Source organism: Cololabis saira, chromosome 5 (genome assembly GCF_033807715.1).
Source record: "Cololabis saira isolate AMF1-May2022 chromosome 5, fColSai1.1, whole genome shotgun sequence".
Lineage (NCBI taxonomy): Eukaryota > Metazoa > Chordata > Actinopteri > Beloniformes > Belonidae > Cololabis > Cololabis saira.
In genome coordinates this window covers 38,105,059-38,126,313 of record NC_084591.1, presented here as the reverse complement: position 1 = coordinate 38,126,313, position 21,255 = coordinate 38,105,059, and the positions used below count along the sequence as shown (strand labels likewise).

The 21,255-nt window shown below is 40.6% G+C and overlaps 3 protein-coding genes across 3 annotated transcripts in view; 2 read left to right on the top strand and 1 right to left on the bottom strand.

Moving 5' to 3' along the window:
• Window positions 1–794: 794 nt before the first annotated feature.
• LOC133444896 (uncharacterized) lies at window positions 795–11,149 on the top strand. Its single transcript, XM_061722789.1, has 10 exons — window positions 795–803; window positions 928–1,041; window positions 1,132–1,224; window positions 1,306–1,443; window positions 1,546–1,634; window positions 1,896–2,071; window positions 2,216–2,354; window positions 2,621–2,731; window positions 2,901–3,020; window positions 11,023–11,149. The coding sequence occupies exons 1-10, from the start codon at window positions 795–797 to the stop codon at window positions 11,147–11,149; spliced, it is 1,116 nt and encodes a 371-aa protein (XP_061578773.1).
• Window positions 11,150–11,297: 148 nt separating this feature from the next.
• Window positions 11,298–14,846, top strand: LOC133444291 (uncharacterized). The gene is made up of 10 exons (XM_061721949.1): window positions 11,298–11,376; window positions 11,473–11,702; window positions 11,803–11,920; window positions 11,996–12,106; window positions 12,201–12,586; window positions 12,666–12,953; window positions 13,058–13,234; window positions 13,309–13,413; window positions 13,497–13,588; window positions 13,669–14,846. Exons 2-10 carry the CDS (start codon window positions 11,649–11,651, stop codon window positions 13,745–13,747), a joined length of 1,410 nt encoding a protein of 469 aa, XP_061577933.1. The 5' UTR covers window positions 11,298–11,376; window positions 11,473–11,648; the 3' UTR covers window positions 13,748–14,846.
• The window catches only part of dnaja2b (DnaJ heat shock protein family (Hsp40) member A2b), a 9,827-nt gene continuing 2,389 nt past the window's right edge, over window positions 13,818–21,255 (bottom strand). Inside the window, exons 2-9 of the mRNA XM_061721947.1 lie at window positions 20,324–20,383; window positions 19,560–19,786; window positions 19,383–19,463; window positions 16,921–17,054; window positions 16,617–16,813; window positions 16,323–16,467; window positions 15,821–15,948; window positions 13,818–15,722 (exon numbers count right to left, since the gene is read on the bottom strand). Coding sequence (XP_061577931.1) covers window positions 15,534–15,722; window positions 15,821–15,948; window positions 16,323–16,467; window positions 16,617–16,813; window positions 16,921–17,054; window positions 19,383–19,463; window positions 19,560–19,786; window positions 20,324–20,383 — 1,161 coding nt within the window. The 3' untranslated portion in view covers window positions 13,818–15,533. The remainder of the gene's footprint in view (window positions 15,723–15,820; window positions 15,949–16,322; window positions 16,468–16,616; window positions 16,814–16,920; window positions 17,055–19,382; window positions 19,464–19,559; window positions 19,787–20,323; window positions 20,384–21,255) is intronic.

Below are 21,255 nucleotides of genomic sequence, written 5' to 3'. Positions count from 1 at the left end.
TTTATCTCATGTCGTTTAGATTATTGTAACGCCCTGCTCTCTGCTCTTCCCAAAAAGAACATGCACAACCTACAATTATTACAGAACTCAGCCGCACGCGTGCTGACGAGGACCAGAGGGCGGGAGCACATTACACCTGTTTTAAAATCACTGCATAAGTGTCTTAATGGTCTTGGGCCTTCTTATTTGTCTGCACTACTTTTACCCTATCGACCCTCACGGACCCTGAGGTCCTCCGGTGCTGGCCTTTTAACCATACCAAAAGTTAGAACCAGGACACACGGGGAGGCGGCATTCAGTTATTATGGTCCCCGATTGTGGAACAGCCTCCCGGAGAACCTCAGGGCCGCAGAGACTGTTGATGTTTTTAAAAAGAGGCTCAAGACCCATCTCTTTAATCAGGCTTTTAACTGACTCATTTAACTCTTTTAAATGTTTTATGCATTTTTATGCATACACTTACTTACGCATTTTTATGTGTAAGTAAGTGTTAGAAATAAAAGTTTGGATTTTATTCTGTGCAAGTTTTCAAGATATTCTACAGGATTTCACTTCAAACCCACAAGTTCGTACTGTCTTTTGGAAGAAGTCTAGTTTAAACAGAATTCCACATAAATAGCAGGTAAGGATCCACTAACTTTCACCAGAGTTTTAAATGTTACAGGATGTGTGTGTCATGAGTCACATGGTGGTGTATCACGTTTCACATCTGTGTGTCTGCTTGTGTAAACTGATCCAGCTGCTGTAACCATAGTAATATCCTGTATAATTCATCAGCACAGAGTGCTGAAAATATGGAGCAGGTCAGATGTTTTGTTGTCGTGTTAAAATAGCATTTGTTTGTTTTTTTTTCTTTTACGAGTGAACCAATGCCAAAATAAATATGCTGATGTTTTACTTCAGGACGTTATTGCCGCTCTTCACCAGTCACTGGGTACGTCCGCTGGGGTGGTGCTTTCCTCAGAAGACGTGAGTCTCCTCTTCAGCAAAGTTTTCCACGTTAACTCCAACACCAGTGAGGCACGTGCAGCCATGAAGAAGGTAACGGTTTTATCCTACGTGGTAACAAACTTCACGATTTCATCAACTCTTCGATCATCGTACCAGAACACTATGCATCATTTGTTTCAGATTTCCGGAGGTGACACTAACTGGTCCTGTACTAGTGGAAATATTTTGGATGTACTGTTAGAGATGGAAAAGGAGAAGGACAGAAAGGAAATGGTACAATTACTGTTTCCTATTTCTTAGAATCATATAATGACATTACTGAAATAACTGAAAGCAAATACTGTTTTTCCTCAGCTGTATTGGGAATTCCAGATTGTAAATGGTCGGTCTCTTCACCACATGAAGGACAGCCTGCACCAATGCACAGACCCTGATATGTTGAAAAATGCTTACAACTCAGAGTCATGCACGATTGAAATAGACAGTGCCCAGGTAAGCACTTGCAGAGAAAAGGTCTGCACCCTGTATGGTGGAACGGTGGTTGAGTTTGTCATTATTTGACAAACTCTATTTGACTTTATTTTCCGTGCACAGATTGGGGGACGGATGGGCGTGAAGGAACTGTTTGATGGAGCGATACATGTGAAGAGACTCAAAAAAGCGTCCAGGCAGCGCTGGGTTGGGTGAGCATGTTTGAGCATGCTTAAGAAGCTACTGTGACCATAAATATGGGGAAGTTTGTATGTATAGTTCCCTTTAGCAATAGTAGTACATGTATGACCATACTATAGTCAAAGAGTGAAACTGCAGAAGGAGTTGGGTTTTTTTTTAGCAAAAAATATACAGATGTTAGTTTTAATAGTAAAACAAAAAAGTTTTTAGAATATTTTAAGCCTGTACTCGACACTGAAGTGCTTGTTTACTACTATCATGTTTCTCCTCAGACTGGCATCAGAGGGTGTGCAAAGCTTACTGCCTTTTCCCTGGTGGGGCCAAAGTATAGGCCTGAGAGGTCAAGCCTGGGGCTGTGTCTCCTTGTCAGACATCCTCCTCTTGGTGGAAGTGAAGTATGATGTGGTGAAGCAATTGCTTTATACAGAAATGCTTCAGGAACACCACAGTAAGGGCCGGGTCACGCTGACCTGCTAACGCAAAACTACTCCTAACAATGTAAATTGAAGTCTGAGCACAACTCAGTATGACATTATAGAGTTTGATCCAGATGTGTTTCTGTTTTTTTTTTCTTTTTCTGGTGAATCTTCAGCGAGGGCTGTTTGGGAGAAACTGCTGCCATGGCAACAGCAAGAGGAAGTGGAGTTGCTAGAAGATCTCACAGAGGAAGCTTTGGAGTCGCTTGACATGCTTCATTTAGCTTTGCTGCCTGGAGCATTCAGGATATATAAGTAACAAATATAATATAAATATTCTAATATTGTACATTTAAAGTCCCACTGTGAGAAGAAAAATGAAATATTCCCCAATTGAGACATATAGATGTATATTTTAAATTATGCAGGGCAAGATGTAGGAAACGTTTTCAACTTCACAGAGGTTAAAGACACGAAGGGTCATGGTTGACCTCTGGCCTGAGCAACATCTATATGTCTGTCTGTTTCTGTCAAACATTTGCAAAACCCCTGACAAAAGAAATGTATATATTGTCCTGCAGGGCCTATCTGAATGAGTCCAGACAGCAGTCATGGTCTGCTGTTTCTTTACTAAAAGAGTTACACAAATGCTGTCAACAAGAACAAGACACACTGACAGCTTTGGGCCAGAGGTAAATTGACACAAATGTACTGCATTATTATGTACTTGACATGAGGAGGGACTGTTGGCAAATACTGTTTTTCCTTTAGAATTTGCACATGTGGACTTAAACATGATTCTAAGCATGACAGAACATCAGGAGAGGCATTCGGGTTAATTAATTTATGTTTTACTTCCAGGTTGCTTGGAGAGAGTCCAACACAGTTGTGTCTCTTCATCAGGCTTGCAACTCTTAAAGCTCAGAGGGAGACAATGTCCTACAGGGCTCTTCTCGCAGCCCAGCAGTCCTGGGAAAGCTGGTAAGCCAGCTGGTGACTCTGACCACCTCTCCATCCTCATCATTGGTGACTTCATTTTAGTACTTGATACCATCAACCATAACACCCTCCTCTCCAATGTTGAAGATGTTGTGGAATTTATCAAACCAGTTCAGAAGTCCGCTTTGTGGTTTTTATGAGGTTTTATTGAGCCGGCGGTGAGCGTGTCTACACAGGCCAGAGGTCTGGTAGAAATGCTGACCTCGAGTGAGGTTGTAATCAGATTCTTATACAACAAGGAGTTTAACAAATGCAGGAATACACTAATCAGGCAAGAGACAAAAAGTAATTTACAGTCGGATGTGAATCGGGCCAAATGTCATTATCAGACATTTGGCATGACTGACACAGACCTCCAAATCACCCCATGGGGTGCTCTCTTGATTCCTGTCTGTTTGAACCAACTTCCAGGTGTCGGGATCTGCCCGGGGGGTAGGAAGTTGAGTAGCAAGTTGTAGCTTCCTCAAAAGGTCTTGAGTCCAGTTCAAAGCCCTGCAGGAGGTAGGACTGGGGCGACCTCCCCCTGCAGGGGGCCAAGCTGTCAAAATTCTTCATCAATTCACAATTTTTTTTTTTTTTTTTTTTCTTTTTGTTGAATTACAGTGGAGTATTTTGCAAGTGAACCTTAAACATGTGATCAGAAGTCAAATAACAACAAGCCAACAAAACAAATTCAAATATCAAGTAACCAACGTGTCCTAACTGTTCTTTAAAGCAATCAAAAAACTAGTTGCGACAGTTGTATGTAACGTTTTAGCAATGTCTTTCAAGTGATGCGTTATTTCTTGGACTGTGGCATTGCGGGTATAAATGTACAACATTCAGTTTTAATGACAGCACAAGTTCCCCCTTGAGAAGCTAATAAATCCATCATCCCTAAAGCAGTCATTTCTTGTGAGAGCATAGGCATGTCTTTTGCAGTGGTGTTGGCTAATCTTCAACTGCATGGGATAAATATCTTATCTGTTCCAAAGCTGCCATGACTCCGTAATTTGGAACGAGGGCACCAAAAAATCTTGTCCATGGTGTTTGTGTGTGTGTGTACAATTCTCTTCTAACAATGTGAACGATTCTCATGGCTGGTACCGCATGGCCCAGACCACATATTCCAAACGGTTGGTCTGGAATATGTGGTCTGGGCCATGCGGTACCAGCCATGAGAATCGTTCACATTGTTAGAAGAGAATTGTACACACACACACAAACACCATGGACAAGATTTTTTGGTGCCCTCGTTCCAAATTACGGAGTCATGGCAGCTTTGGAACAGATAAGATATTTATCCCATGCAGTTGAAGATTAGCCAACACCACTGCAAAAGACATGCCTATGCTCTCACAAGAAATGACTGCTTTAGGGATGATGGATTTATTAGCTTCTCAAGGGGGAACTTGTGCTGTCATTAAAACTGAATGTTGTACATTTATACCCGCAATGCCACAGTCCAAGAAATAACGCATCACTTGAAAGACATTGCTAAAACGTTACATACAACTGTCGCAACTAGTTTTTTGATTGCTTTAAAGAACAGTTAGGACACGTTGGTTACTTGATATTTGAATTTTTTTTTTCTTTTTGTTGAATTACAGTGGAGTATTTTGCAAGTGAACCTTAAACATGTGATCAGAAGTCAAATAACAACAAGCCAACAAAACAAATTCAAATATCAAGTAACCAACGTGTCCTAACTGTTCTTTAAAGCAATCAAAAAACTAGTTGCGACAGTTGTATGTAACGTTTTAGCAATGTCTTTCAAGTGATGCGTTATTTCTTGGACTGTGGCATTGCGGGTATAAATGTACAACATTCAGTTTTAATGACAGCACAAGTTCCCCCTTGAGAAGCTAATAAATCCATCATCCCTAAAGCAGTCATTTCTTGTGAGAGCATAGGCATGTCTTTTGCAGTGGTGTTGGCTAATCTTCAACTGCATGGGATAAATATCTTATCTGTTCCAAAGCTGCCATGACTCCGTAATTTGGAACGAGGGCACCAAAAAATCTTGTCCATGGTGTTTGTGTGTGTGTGTACAATTCTCTTCTAACAATGTGAACGATTCTCATGGCTGGTACCGCATGGCCCAGACCACATATTCCAGACCAACCGTTTGGAAGATATTCACAAGCCTTCACGCCACAAATCCAGTAAACATCCTTTGGTAGAGGTATGGAACAGCGATTAACCATTGTAGCAAGGTAGCTATAATAGTGGATTTTGGCTGGTTTTAGGCTTAACAAGCGGTTCTTCAGAAGGAGAGCATGTGGAGTCACAGTTTGGCCTGTGCTGCTCCTTTGCTCCCCTGCTCCCCTGCTCCCCTGCTCCTCTGCAGAGGTCCCAGGTGCTGGAGCTCAGCTACTTCCGGGCAGGAAGAAGAAGGAATCGGCTGGTTTCCGCTGCATGGTCGAGGAGTTGTGTTCTTGCAGTGGGATGCGTGGAACCAGGTTAGACGCCCCTCACACTTGACGGCGGTGTTGGTGGTGAGCAGGACGTGTTGAGGTTTAGACCAGCGAGGTTTCAGGGCGTTTTTCCGTCGGAACTCCCTGACACAGACCCAGTTGCCGGGTTGGAGGTTATGGCACGGTTTGTGACTAGGAGGAGACTGGACAGCTTTTACTTGTCTGTGGATTGACTGGACAGCAAAAGTTTAGAGTACAACAGAATGATATCATGGATTCATCCATGGCATGGAAGTCCATCTTCTTCATATATACAGAACTGAATTGCTTGGTATGGTCATAGGTCTACCCATAATCCTTTCATGAAGCGTGAGTTTTGTGCTTCCTAATGGGTGTTAACAGGTGTCAACATTGTCCATTTAAGTCCAGTTTAAAATTCTCTGCACATACAAAAACATTTTCATACATGAACATTTTCATACAAGAATAATTTCATATCCCTCACATAATGTCTATTTGCAGAGCTTCAAAAAAAAAAAAATCACGGTGGGGGGAAGTGTTGATAATGTTTGCAATATTTTTATAGGATGCAAATCTTGGAGCTTATCAGTCTTTCAACACTATCTGACACATTCCCCCTTTTTCTCATCTGTGATTGCCAACTGTGATCAACTATTCACGTGTACAAGGATGTTGGTGCAACAACGCGGCCGTCGTTGCTGACCCACAAATTATTTACATTTTTACAACCATGGGAATGCTACAATCCGTTTTTCCTTCACCTCAGTAGTCTTCTTGTAGGAGAGCTACATCATTAGGAGAAACCAGGTCGTTAGCGGGTATAGAAGGGCAAAGTTTTACATAGACAGGTAAGCCAAATTTGGCAGTTTCTTTTGCTGCATGGTCAGCTGAAGCATTGCCTAGTGAAAACAGGGTTGGACTGGGTGTGGGCTTCACATTTAACAAAGCAATAGATGAAGGTAGTTGACAGGCTTGTAACAGTTCACCAATCAATTAACCACATTTATCTCCGAGGATGCGATAAATGCTCGGTTCGCCCACAATATATAAAATCTATAAGATACAATATACACAACCAAAAGCATATCTGGAATCTGTATAGATTGTAACAGTTTTACCTTTTGATCAGTATATAGTTTCATCTACTTGGGTGGAGCTGGAGAGGGGGGCGCTTTCAACAATTAAGAATTATCACAAATTGTATAACCTGCGTATGGTATTCCATTTTTATAAGCAGAGCCGTCAGTGAGGAAAACAGGAAAAGTCAGGACGAGTGTTAAAGACAGAGGTGTCAAAAGTATTCTCATTCATTACTCAGGTAGAAGTATAGATATTAGAGTTCAAAAATACTCCTGTAGAAGTTGAAGTATTGTAGAAGTTGAAGTATCAACTCAAAATTTATTTATTTTTATTTTTCTCAAGTAAAAGTATAAAGTACTGGTTTCAAAAGTACTTGAAGTATAAAAGTAAAAGTAATATAAGCGGGGAAAAACCATTAAGGCTAAAAGCCATTGAAAATGAATGCATCTTAGTATAATGCAAATATATTAAAGAACCATATATGTGCATTATTGAGCATTAACATGTGTTTCAGAGACCAGACACGTACAAACCAAATATGTTTATACTTCTCATCCAAACACAACCAAATTCACTCTATCCGGATGGCACAATTTAACTGGATAGTTTTTTTAAAGGCCGAAATGAAGTAGAGTAAGGAGGCTGTTTTTAAAACGTAAGGAGTAAAAAGTAAAGATAATTGCGTGAAAATGTAAGGAGTAAAAGTAAAAACCGTCTAAAAAAATAATTACTCCTGTGAAGCATACACAACCAAAAGTTCTACTTAAGTAAGGTAATGAGGTATTTGTACTTCGTTACTTGACACCTCTAGTTAGAGATTAGTTATACATGCATTCAGAGACGTTATAGTAGGCCACAGACAGATTTCCATGCACTTCCATGATGAAGTTACCATAGGCAGGATACGATTATGTAAATTGGGATGCTCTGATTTGGCTCACCCCAATGGGAGCCGATCATTGGCTGTTTCCTCTGCGCCTCCTCTCAGCGCTCAACCTGTGTAGGAAACACTTTTGAAAAAGACATTAGTATTTTCATACATTTCAGATTCTTTTTTTGCGTTATCCAGGCCTACCCTTTGTGGAGGGCAATTAGCAAATATATATTTTGCATGTACCCTGGAGGGAATCCATCAATCTGATCTCGTGACAGACCACAATTCTCTTTTGCTGTCAAAATTGTTTTAGCATAAAGTTCCCTGGGATTATCAATTTTCCCTTTGAACTGTTAAGGCAATAAATACTGTGAAAAAAAGTCTGAGCTTGCTCTGGTGTGATTTTGGCAACAGCTGTGGGATTAAAAGGGAATTCTACAAGCATCAAGTACTTTGCGCATCAAGTACTTTACTTTTCAAATCATGTGGCAAAGTTAGTTTAACCGCTGTTTCCTCTAGCCATTTTGTTTATTAATTTAAAATCTCTTACCATTATTTGGCTCCAAATTTTGTAGGCAACAGATCTTGGATTTTTGTAAAATCCAGTCGTCATCAGAAGTGTCATCGTCATTTGATTCTTTAATCAGTTTCATCGGATAAAGGTTTTGATTTTATCATTTAACTGGTTCTCTAATTTCTTTTTCGTCTGCGTTGTGTTTTTAAATCCTTCTAGCCATCAGCTTTTTATTTTGATCAGTAAGCGAAGCTATTTGAGATTCTGCATTACGGCGTCTACCTTCATCCCTCCAAAAATCTGAGGGAGTTTGAAGTGCTTTTTAGTTATTTTAACAATATTTAATACTAACTGAGTAACAAACAAAACTAACAAATAAAACTATCGGTACCGTGATTACCATACATGTATTTAAAGAACTGAAAAACTTCACTTGACAGAGCATACAAATCATTCCTGTTGGTGCAAGAAGAGCAAGTCGATTCTTGCAGAAATGAAATATACCTCATTTTGGGAGAGCGTGTCATCCCGACTTATAAAATAAAACAGTTTCTCTACATACATTATGTCTATTTCTCACAAATATATCAGTGTTCCAACACTTACGGACCCCACGTCCTGCATATGCATAAGAATAGTCCCCCTGGACTATCTTTTTATTGGTACCAGACCAACCATGGCGCTCTTGGCCATTTCTCTCTTTAATGTTACCTGAGATATTAAACCTTTTTTAGAAGAGCGAGTCAGATTCTTAAGGCAGGAGAAGCAGAACATTCTCACAACACAATCAAATTCAAGTGTTATGAAATTGCCAGCGTTCCTAAAAACATCTCTACAATAACGTTCCCAATAACACAAAATAATAAAATAACCTTCACAACCACACAGCGGACTTACCTAAAATCTCAGGATGACGTCAACCATTCTCCGGCACTCCAATTCACAGACTTTCGACAACAACTCAGCAACAATAATTTGGGATTTTGTAAGTGGATCCCTTAACCTCTAAAATTTTAGATAGAGTCGCTGATTGCGCCGTTGTTCTGGAACAGGAGTTTCCATCGAAGGTCTATTGTCATCCGGGTCACGGCGCCAAATTGTTGTGGAATTTATCAAACCAGTTCAGAAGTCCGCTTTGTGGTTTTTATGAGGTTTTATTGAGCCGGCGGTGAGCGTGTCTACACAGGCCAGAGGTCTGGTAGAAATGCTGACCTCGAGTGAGGTTGTAATCAGATTCTTATACAACAAGGAGTTTAACAAATGCAGGAATACACTAATCAGGCAAGAGACAAAAAGTAATTTACAGTCGGATGTGAATCGGGCCAAATGTCATTATCAGACATTTGGCATGACTGACACAGACCTCCAAATCACCCCATGGGGTGCTCTCTTGATTCCTGTCTGTTTGAACCAACTTCCAGGTGTCGGGATCTGCCCGGGGGGTAGGAAGTTGAGTAGCAAGTTGTAGCTTCCTCAAAAGGTCTTGAGTCCAGTTCAAAGCCCTGCAGGAGGTAGGACTGGGGCGACCTCCCCCTGCAGGGGGCCAAGCTGTCAAAATTCTTCATCAAAGATTACTCACTTCACTGGTTCTGCACTCTCCTGGTTTTAATCATATTTCACAAACAGACAACTTTTAAATAATTTGTAAACAAGATCTCTACTTGTACTGCTACTGTATGCTGATCAGAGGTGGGTAGAGTAGCCAAAAATTTCATCCAAATAATTACTTGAGTAAAAGTAAAAAAGTACTTGGTGAAAAAACTACTCAAGTACTGAGTAACTGTTGAGTAACATCTGATTTATCTTTAACAAACCATTCAAACAGACAAAAGTACAAAATAATCATCTTCAGGAAAATTAAATCAATAAAATAAAAAATAGCTTAAATTAAAATAATCTTAAAGTAAATTCAATTACTTTAATAAATAAAACAGAATAAAAAAATAAATTAAGCACAAAATGTCAAGCCTTTGTAGTTTTCTTTTTTAACCAGGCAGAACTAGAACAAGCCCATGAACTCATAGAAACTCTGTGTGTTTGAGTCTGTGTAAATGTGACAAAACATGCAAAAACAAAAATTTTTCCCAAAGAATCACTCAGTGATGTCATGAGATACGCGGATAAAAGGGATAAAAGAAAAGTAACAGCTCAACGTAGCCTAATGTAGCGGAGTAAGAGTAACAGTTTCTTCTTCTCAAATCTACTCAAGTAAAAGTAAAAAGTATAGTGATTCAAAACTACTCCTAAAAGTACAAAATTTCCCAAAACTTACTCAAGTAAATGTAACGGAGTAAATGTAACTCGTTACTACCCTCCTCTGATGCTGATTATACCCAACTCTACATCTCTGCCAAAACCATAATCTCAACCACACGCTCCTCTGACAGATTGGACCTCATCAATAAAATCCTAGCTGTAAACCAGCTTCTTCCAGCTTGACTACTGGCCCCAAAACACTGACTAAACCCACTCCTATCCTCCTATTGCCAACTCCATCCTGTCTCTGTCACCACATATTTGGGACCTTGGTGTCATTTTTGAAAACATGTATCTCTCAAACCACGTGAACCACATCACACCCTCACTCAGTTTACCGTTCACAAAACTCAATAAACTTCAGTATATTCGTTTTTTTTTTTTTTTTTTAAAGTCCTCCTTTCATACCCCTCCTATCTCTCTGACCTCCTTCGCCACCACACTTCCTTCTGTTCCCTCCATTCATCTTTTGCCGAGCTCCTCTGATCACCGCTCAGGACCAAGCAGCACACCTATGCCACCACCCTTTGGAACTCACTACCCAAAGGCTTAAGCAAAAGTGCAGACCTGGACTTATTCAAATCCAAGTTCAAAGCTGATCTGTTCAGAATTACTTTTAACCTTCACTAATGCTTGCCCTGGCTATTGTGTTTTATTTCCACTTACATTGCTACAGTATTTATATCTTGTTTTCAATGCTGCAAAGCTACTTTGACTACATTTAAAATGACGATATAAATGAAATACTTTTTTAAAGACCAACGGTGGAAATGATTCCACTGAATCACTGAAGATTTGGCTCATTGTACACTCGGTTTCAGTTATTTCCTTCTGTCATCTCAGGCCACAGATTGTTGGTCCATCCAGAGTGGAGCAGATTACTCTTTGGCTACATGGTGATGAGGAAGAGGAGGAGAAAAGGGAGGAATTTAAGACATTACAGCAGGTGATTTTGACTGTGGGCCAATGATTCTGAGCATCAGGCAGTCCACCTTGTTGTCATTCAAACTATTATTTTAATAGAATTATAAAATGCAGTATTTGTATCAGTAACTAAACAAAAGATTTGACAGAAGACAGTACTGCAGCTGCTGGTGCTGACTCAGGAACAGGAGAGGAAGTACTTAGTCCAGTTGTTGCATGCGGTCTCCTTGGAGGATTTGCATCCAGCTGGTTACACATTTCTTCCAAAAGAAGGCAAATAATTCCAAGTTATTTTTCTTCTACCCTTTTAGTATTGTCTACACCCTTCATTTCTGCAACCTGTTGTCATGTTTGCTGTTTCCATAACAGACAGTGAGCCATGTCCTTTTCGGGCTGGTTGTATAAAAAGACTAAGGCAAATCCAGGCTGAGCTGCAGACACAAAATGAGACCCCGTCAAGGCAAACAAACCCACAGACCCAAATCCAGGGAGAATGGTCCCAACCTCAGCTGGACAATTGTACCGTAACCCTCCTGACTCATCTAATGGAGCTTCAAAATGTCCAAGCTTCTGCTTTGGTGCGAGCATTAGCAAACAGGGTGGGTTAAGACAATAACTTTTTATAATTCAAAGCAAGAGGACATGCAACAGTGGACACACGCATACAAGTGAAAACAGTGCATCTTGTCTTTCTTTTAGGATATTCAGTGGGTTGAAGCTCTGCAAGATAAATATGAAGATGAAATTCAAACACAGCGCTTCACCAACCTGCTCCGCCTCCTGATCCCGGATCCCCCCCTAAATTCAAGCTTTGCAGGTATTCCTTCTCCGCACTTGAATGAAAATGGCGACAATGAGCAGATTATACATCAATGCTCTCATGTTTCTGAAGTCAAAAATGTTGGCGGTCGACCAGCTGAGACGTTGGCGGCTGATTCAAATGGGGTCACCAGTGAGACGAATGAAGTCCAAACCGCAGATGGTTCTGACAAGCAGGACGTTTGTACGGGCACTGCAAACACTGTCAAAAGTTTTCATAATTAGATAACACAATTGCATAGTTGAACTATAATATAATATACTTTACATTCCCCCAGGTTGTGCAACTGTCATGGAAGATCTGCCATACTTGGAGGTCTTGTGTTTTCCAGACACACGGCCTAGTGTCAAGGACATCATCCCTGCAGAGGACAGAGGTACCAAGGGAGACGAGAGCAGTGCAACCAAGACTCCCCAGAGCTGCAAAAAACAGGGGTCTTTGATCACCTTTGCATGGAGCAAACCAGGTGGGGATGGTACAGTCTATGAGGCTGACGCTGATGGCGAAACGGAGCAGGAGCAGGATGACCAAAGTAGTTTAAAGACCCACATTCAGCCTGTCCAATGTGAGGAAACAGTTCAGCAGAGACATGTAGAGGAGCTCACATATGCTCTGTCACCCGATGGCTCCTCTGCAGAACAGCATTGCAGCAAAGCACAGCAGGTATTACATCAGTGTGTAGTACGCAGTGATACACAACATGCGTCTGATTTCTTCCTCCTTTGTATTTTTATTGACCAAGAGACCAGTGGAAGATAAACCAGAGGATAGAGGACCTGCATCTGAACACGACCAGCAAACACTTGCTCCATTAGCAGAGAACCTGCATCCTGTACAGCCACATCTCTCAAGGGACTCTTCCACGCATACTGATGACTGCTGCTCTGAAACATCCAGTCGCACCATGGAGGTCCAAAGAGAGATGACTGAGGTGGAAATGTGTCCCACTGAAGTAGAACCCAAACTGTGGGATCTCAGAGGACCTGAACAGTCTACCTGTGATGGCCTGACAAAAACCCAAGATTATGCAGTACGGCAGATGTTTCACTTTTGTTAATATAACATATCAGCTATCCCAATCGATGTATTAAGTCACTCATCCTGCAATCCAACCAGCCTTTTCTTGTATTCTAGGTAGACTGTAGTGTCTTGGAGAGCGAGGCAATGCGGGAACGCTCCCTGATAGAGAACGAGCGAGCAAGCGAAGGAGTGTCAGCACTGGAAAGAGAGAGAACAATGCGCAACCTGGTGGACATGCAAAGAAAGGTTGAAAAGAAGCAACAGCGAGACAGAGAGAGACAGTTACTGAGGGTAAGGAAAGGTGAAATCGGAGCACCGAGAGAGGATTTGGAGGAAGGCATGTGCCGACATTGTTTGCTTTTCAGGTTCAGGAGCGTCTGGCAATCGTCCAGAACAGAAAGACAGAAGAGGACCTGCTTGGCCTGAAGCACATAGGAAGGCTTAAGCATCTTACACAAGATCTACCACTGGTAACTACATATTATGAACATCATGTGCAAATACATCTGAAATTGTTTTTCTAATTACCATTGGACATTCTGTTGTATTTTAGGAAAACAAGAGCCAGCAGAAGACTGCCGTTAGAGAGCGACTGGAGCAGATCAGAAGAGAACGTTCTTACGTCATGCAGTCCAAAAGAGACAGGTAAATACCACAATTTTAAATAACCAGCAAAGTAATGTTATACTTGTTAAACACCCTAACCTATTCCGTTTACCGCTCAGGAATACGGCAGGATTTAAGGAACTCCTGGCTCCAGTTGCTCTGCATAGCAATGACACAGAAGAAGTTGGAGTAGACTGAGACATTGCAGCTGCCGAGCTACATGAGATATCAGTCCCAGTTTCATCACTACTACAGACTACTAAGCAGATAATGCAGGAAACAAATTCTTTAATTGCAGTGCTTGAGTGTAATGCTGCTAATTTTACACCAAAATTCCAATTTCTTGCCATTTCTGGCCTATATAGTAGTATATACGCACATACATAATTTAAAATACATTAACTTGCAATGACAAATGACAAAACTGATCTCAACAAACTTGTACTTGTTTATTATACATTTTAAGTATAATTTTGACAACCATAAAGTTTCAACAATAATGTAATTTATCTATGACCCTCTTTAATTGTGTGCACCTATGCCATGTGGGCGAAGATACACACGCACACACAAGTCAGAAAAGTGCATGTTAACGGTCTAAAGTGACTCCTCTAACCTGCATTGATGTGAACATTAAATTTATATTTTGGCCAATGCTCGCTTACGTAAGAAAAGGATTGTGACTACAGAATGACACTGCTGTAGACTCTGAATGCAGCCATATACTGGGACTGTATTTATTTACAGGTATATGGGGATGGGGAGGGTACTGTAACATTTGAAGGAACATGTTTGGCTAACAACTCTGCAATGGGGATATGTGTACAATATGTTTTCCTGCAAGATAGGAGGACCTCTCGGTCCCGGTAAGTAGGGGGAACATCTAAATCTGAGATCCTCAGTAAATAAACATTCATCGTTCTTCCTGCTTAACTGACTATATTTGGTGTCCACTCCTACTCCGGTTCAATGCAAAAGCAGGAATATCGACCACATTGATAAGGTAGAAGACTCCCAACAGCTCCCACACAGGCTGATCCACTGCATTACACAAAGTACAGTAGTGTGCTCTTAACTCCAATCAAAAGTATATGACTTCAAGGTTTTCAAACACACTAACATTCACACAAACAAAGAAGCTTAAATTCCTGACTAAAAGAAGAAAAAAAACCAAAAAAAAACAACCACTACAACAAAAAAACAAAACATTGCGTCCTGGCTGACAGATGCTATATTCAGGCGTTGATATTGTGGGCTAGGAAGTGAACAAAGCCAGGAAATCACATTTTGAATATTACAGAGAATCTGGGTTTACTGTTTGGTTCTCAGCAGTCTCTCTGGAGATGTAATCACATTAGTTGTTGTGGCACCATAACAGCATTAACGCTGAAATATAAACAGCCATGGTGACAGACTTTCTGTAGTGATGGGACCATGGGTCTACATGGCAAAGATCTTCAGCAAGAAGCAGCATGCACTTAGATGCGACTGACAAACTACATCTTATACAAGATAGTTAACAATATTTGCATTTTGTACACTAGACTTGTGTTTCCGACAGTGAAACGTAAAAGCTTCTGATGAAAACAGGGTGGTCAGAGTCAAGCTGAGTAGTGAACCTCTGAGAATGAAACTAATTGCTGGAGACGTTAATGAGAGCTAACATCCAAAAGCACAAAAGTCATCAAACGTCCAGGAGCTCTCTGATTTATGGCCACCATCGAACTGATGAGGGAAGGAGGATATCTCCTTTTCATTGCAATCTTTTTTTTTTTTTAAGAATATTTTTATCCCGATTTTTTCCCCATTTTATAACCCAGTGCTCCTACCTAAGTGCCAGTCCTGGGCACTTCTCATTGCAATCATGAACGGAGAGAAATGTGAGTGTATGCGCAACATGTTTTGGATGGTGTTAATAGAACTTGAGGGATGCTTCTGTATTTTATACATTTTAATGTGTATGCAAGTCTATGTATGAGTCTTTCTATTGATGTGCACACTGTACTCCTGGGCCATGATGGCCCCCTTCCTCATCAGAACTATCATTGTATGCCTCTCTTCTGGCTCCGGCTCCAAAACCTTGACTCCTGTCAAAATCAGTCAGGTCGACTTCCTCTGCATCTGCAGCAATAACAGGATGGTCAGCTCTAGCAGGTAGCAAGCACTCCAGGTCCTGAAAGAAAGAAATAAATACAGGTATATATTAAAAACACCACAACTATTTATAATGAAATTATACAAACTGTTTCTTTTCCTTCAAGTGAAACTCACATTCAATTTTTCAGGGCTGATCCAGTTATTTTCTGGGAACTGAACATCAAATTTGATGTAAAGATCTCCCTTCTCAAAGGGATTTCTGTACTGAGGCATTCCCTCTCCTTTGACAACTCGAATGCAGCCTGACACGCACAAATGGGTCAAAAGAAATGAAGATGAAATAACAGTCTTAAAGTTTAAAATGAAGTAAATCACTTTGCTATTGAGTTACAAAAGGTATCATGACACAATAATAACTAAAACACGTTTTAAAGTTGTCATTAGATTTTTGTCACAAAGTGGAGGTACTGCTACAGGAGGCATATATTTTTTTTTTTAATTATTCATTTATCTGCCCTCCACAAAATGTCTGCCAAACAGGGGTTTACTATCATTATATATTGTTTAAAATTCTGCTTCAATAGTGTTACATCATGTTGAAGTTAATGATTTGAGACTGAGGGGGGAAAAAAGAAGAGAGTAATAAAACAAACAAACAAGGAACAGGGGCGTATACCTGGCTCAATGACCTTGCCAGGTGGGTATTTAACAAGCAGCTGACGTCCATCCAAGTGTGTGACGGTCATCTGGAACCCACACAGAGCTTCAACCAGACCAATGCGTTGGACCATGTGAAGGTCACTTCCATCACGCCGGAACTCCTTTGTTAAATTTAAAATATGTTAAGACTGTTAATTTGGGTCATTGCAGCAGGTTTGTAAAATAGTAACACAATTAACTCCTTACACAGTCACAGTCAAAATATAAGCAAAGTTAAAATCAGTATGAGTAGCCATGTGTTCAGGAGTACCTCGTGTTCTTTTTCTTGAAGCACTAGAACTATATCTCCTGGTTCAACTCCTGGTGCCTGGTCAGCTTCACCAGAGAATGTGATCTTCTGTCCATGTCTCATACCTTTGTCCACATGAACCTCCAGAAGTTTCGTCTCCTTACACACCTTTTGACCTTCACATTTTCTGCAGCGGTCCTTTTCATTTATCACCTCACCTGGAAAACCGCATACGGGGAGGAGAGAATTTCAGAGTGATGTTTAATTTCCAATTTTATATCAATCAAGTTTTCTGTATGGAAGTGAATGCATGTGTGAACATTACCCTCTCCGTTGCAGTCTGTGCATACAGACTGCATCTGCTGAACCATCCCTGGGGCCAGCTGTCTTATCATGATCCTCATACCTCTTCCTCTGCATGCCACACACTTCTGCACTGCTCCTGGCTTACCCCCTTGACTAGAGGACAACATTTGCTTTAAAGGCACTTCTGTGCAAAACCTGCATCCAAGCTTTCAAATAAATATACATCTTTGCAATTTATTAAAATTGTTACATTTATTTATTTTCATAAAACTCAGAATACCAGATGAATGTAAAGTGTAATTATGGACTACTGGAGAAGGGGAAGGATTAAATAAGTTTTAGTTCTTCCTACCCCTTTTCAGACATGTTAAAAAGGATTTGTGTGTAATGTTTATCGTTATGCATGTATATAGGTGTGGGTGGATGGACAGATGTAGGATCACATTGGGTATTTATTTTGTGTACAGTCATTGAAAACAAATTCACTTATTTATATACAAGGGGTTCTATATGTTCGAGGCAACGCAGACCACACACAGACCGAGAGGGCTGTGATTGGTTCACTTGGAAGAAACGCATTTACGGTTTCCGGTTTGAAGCAGTCGTGAACTTTCAGCGCTCTTTTCCTCGTGTACGTGTGATTTTTTTTGTTTTGGTTTTTTGCACAATATTTACTGTGACCGGAAAAAGTCGGATAAACCATTCAGGAAAAGATTGCTAACTAGCGGTCGCGGGGGGTACTGTACCGCGACGAAATGGAGTGACGGAGAAGTCCGAAGGGTTCACGACGCCGTCACGGTGACGGCGTGTGCTCTGCGTTGGTGCAGCGCAGAACCATAATTCAGGCTTAAGCCGTTGCCGTGACGCCGTTGTGAACCCTTCAGACTTCTCCGTCACTCCATTTCGCCGCGGTGCAATACCCCCCCAGAGCGCCAGTTGATACTTTGTTTAGCTTCCGGCTTTTCCGGTCAGAGTGAATCAAACAGATAAGGACAAATATTGTGCAAAAAAAAAAACCCACACACCCACGAAGAAAAGATGAAAGTTCCCTACTGCTTTACAAACCGGAACCGGAAATGCGTTGCAACCAACAAACCAATCACAGCCCTCTCGGTCTGCGTCGCCTCGACGCGTAGTTACATTTTTTGGGAGGTACGCGTCAGGCTACGGCTGACGTCAGGCTACACGGGAGGCGTTGATTTAACGCAGAACCATAATTCAGCCTTAAGCAGAAAAGCAGCAAAAAAATATATAAATCAATCCCTCGCAGTTTGACTCTGCCGAAGCATGAAGTATTTATCAGCTCCAGCTCCAACCAACATTAATTAGCGTTCGTTCACTGACCAGACCAACACATTTTGAAATCCCAAAAGCCAACAGGACATATCCTGGCCAGCCATACCCTTTCAAATTGTCTTTATTGGTCTGGTACCTCTCCAATTCACTGCCATTTCAACCGGTACAGAACATACCCACCCTGGGTCAGGCTTCATGCAATGACTTATACAGGAGCAACCAGGGGCCACTTATCCAATTAGCCAAGATGGCTGCAGAATTGCTAGTAAGCAATTCAATCACTTTTTTCATCGGTTAAACCGCACACCACTTCGGATGTCTTCAGCTGATACTAATCTAGCTCTTCCTCCACTTATGTCACATGCTTTTTTTCCTGATTGGTTGTATGCCTTTCCAATAGCATACAGAGTCAAATTCTTCTGCATCCATTGGTACTGCCTCCTGGTATTCAATCTCACATCTAGAAGAACCAGACCAATCCTTTATATTAAAACAGGAAAACAAATATGATGTCTAACTAGGCTACCATCACATCAATGTGGGTCTATTGCAGTAAGCATTGCAGCTGACAGCTCATACTCTCAGTGACAATATTTGGGTTGACTGAAAAATGATAAACCTTTTTATCCAATAAAAAGAATTTTAAAAAGCCATCTATGATCCAATACGTTTGTTAGTACAGGCTTGCAATAGTTAGTACACAAATCAGTTGCACATCTGTAAAGGCAACATGAATGTTGAACAATGCATAAGGTTTTGGTGAACATTAAACAAGACTGTTTTAAGGGAAAGCCTTGCTTATATTGGGGGGACATCTTGCATGCATTACAACAGCATGGCATCTAAGAAAGAGTACAAAAGCTAAACTGTCCCAACTGCGACTGGATTTGTAACCATGTGCTTGTTGTTTACAGAAAGCCGTTAAAGGATGCAACGTGACAGTGTTCTTTTTTTTTTTTTTTTTCCACATTTGATATGATTTTGCTTCACGCTATTTTTCCAATTAAATATATCAAATAGAACAAAACTAAAAACTCTTGAATTGTTGTTTATATTAAAATTTCACACAATATTCAATTTGTAACAGAAACGGGGCTTTCATTATGGCTATAACATAACCAGTCAGAGCATAAAGATCAATATAATTTAAGTAACAACTTGAAGGAACATGAAAATAAAACTCACCCATTGCAGGCACCACACAACACATTCTTACTGAGTTGCAGCTTTGTAGTTTTACCATTGTACAAGTCTTCAAGAGAAACTCTGTGTGACAAAACAGTTGTTAGAACAAACAGCAGCTTATTTGTCTCTTAAAAAAGAAAAAGAAAAACAAAACACTGAAGAATCCAAAATACTTACTTCAGAGGATGTACCATATCATCTCCTCTCCTCTTGCCTCCGTTACGACCTCTGCTTTGTCCACCCATGAAACCAAAAAGTCCACCACCAAAAATGTGAGAGAAAATATCGTCCATGCCAGGCCCGCCGCCTCCTCCCTCCCGGAGCCCTTGTTCTCCATAGCGATCATAAAGCTCCTTTTTCTCTGGGTTTGTCAACACCTCATATGCAAAACTTATTTCTTTAAACTGGGAGGGAAAAAAAAATACAATAATTACAGTTTGTAGTGTAACAATAACAAAACGCAGCATAATAAAACAATAAAAACCCTTGTAAAGTAAAATAAGAAAAAGAGCATCCTGTTTGTGCTGTAGCTTTTGTTCTTGTGTGATGTTGATTAGGTGGAAGTAATAACTGCCCCCCCAAATGATGATCGACTCTTACCAGTGTCACTTACACTGGTAAGAGTCAGTGCCAGACACTTATCAGTGTCTGGGCTCCACTGTGCTTGGGGAGGCAGCTACTATAAGGGACTGATGTTTCCATGTTGAGGGGTGCAAGTGCTCTGCAATTTGTTTTTAGGTATGTGGCATTTATGCCTTCATTCATGAAGGCAAATACTAGGATGCAGGTTTTCCCAGCATTGTAACAAAATGAGCAGTGTTTACTCACATCACCCATCAAAGGTCATAATGTTATGGCTGATTGATAGATAATGTTACTGATGCATTTTATACTGGTACTAAACAAAGTTGCCATTAATTGAGCGTTTCAGGGCATCATACCTTGTCTCCAGCATCAGGGTTCTTGTCAGGGTGGTACTCTTTAGCCAATTTGCGGTAGGCCTGCAATAAATCAAACATTATCATGACAACACTGTGCATAACCTGAAGCTGGAAAAAAAAAAAATCCTTATAGCACCAGATAAGATTAATGCCTGCTGCCAAAAACATGAGGGTACGTAAGATTTTAAACTTTATCCTTTGACTCACTGGAAGCCAGTGTAGTGATTTCATGACCGGTGTAATGTGGTCCAGTTTCCTGGTGTTTGTAAGGACTCTGGCGGCAGCGTTCTGGATCAGCTGCAGCTGCCTGATAGATCTCTTGTTAACGCCTGTAAAGATGCCATTGTAATAATCCAACCTACTGAAAATTAACGCATTAATACGTTTTTCCATGTCTTGTTTAGACAGAAAACTCGTAATTCTAGCAATGTTTTTTAGGTGGTAATAGGCAGATTTAGTGATAAACTTTAGATGGTTGATGAAGTTCAGGTCTGAGTCAATAATTACACCAAGATTTCTGGCTTGATTTGTAGCCGTCAATGACATGGAGTCAAGGTATATACCGTAATGACAATAAAGGTAATTTATGCATTCATAATGTCTCTACCAGGCTAAAAACAGATCAGGGTCAGAATACTCTGTCTGCATAAACCAAATGTGAAAAATATATTCAGGTGATATCCAAGTACCATGGATAAAAGTTATCTTTGCAAACTATTTCACATAAAAGTTTCTGAGATATACGTTAAGAAAAATGATCACCCACAGGGGAGCTTTGAGATTCACATTAAATATAGTATAGTGGCCTTTCATCTATAATGAGCTGCGATAGGCTCCAGCAGACTCCTGTGACCCTGTAAAGGATAAAACTGATATAGAAAATGGATGGATGGATGGATGGATGGATGGATGGATGGATGGATGGATGGATG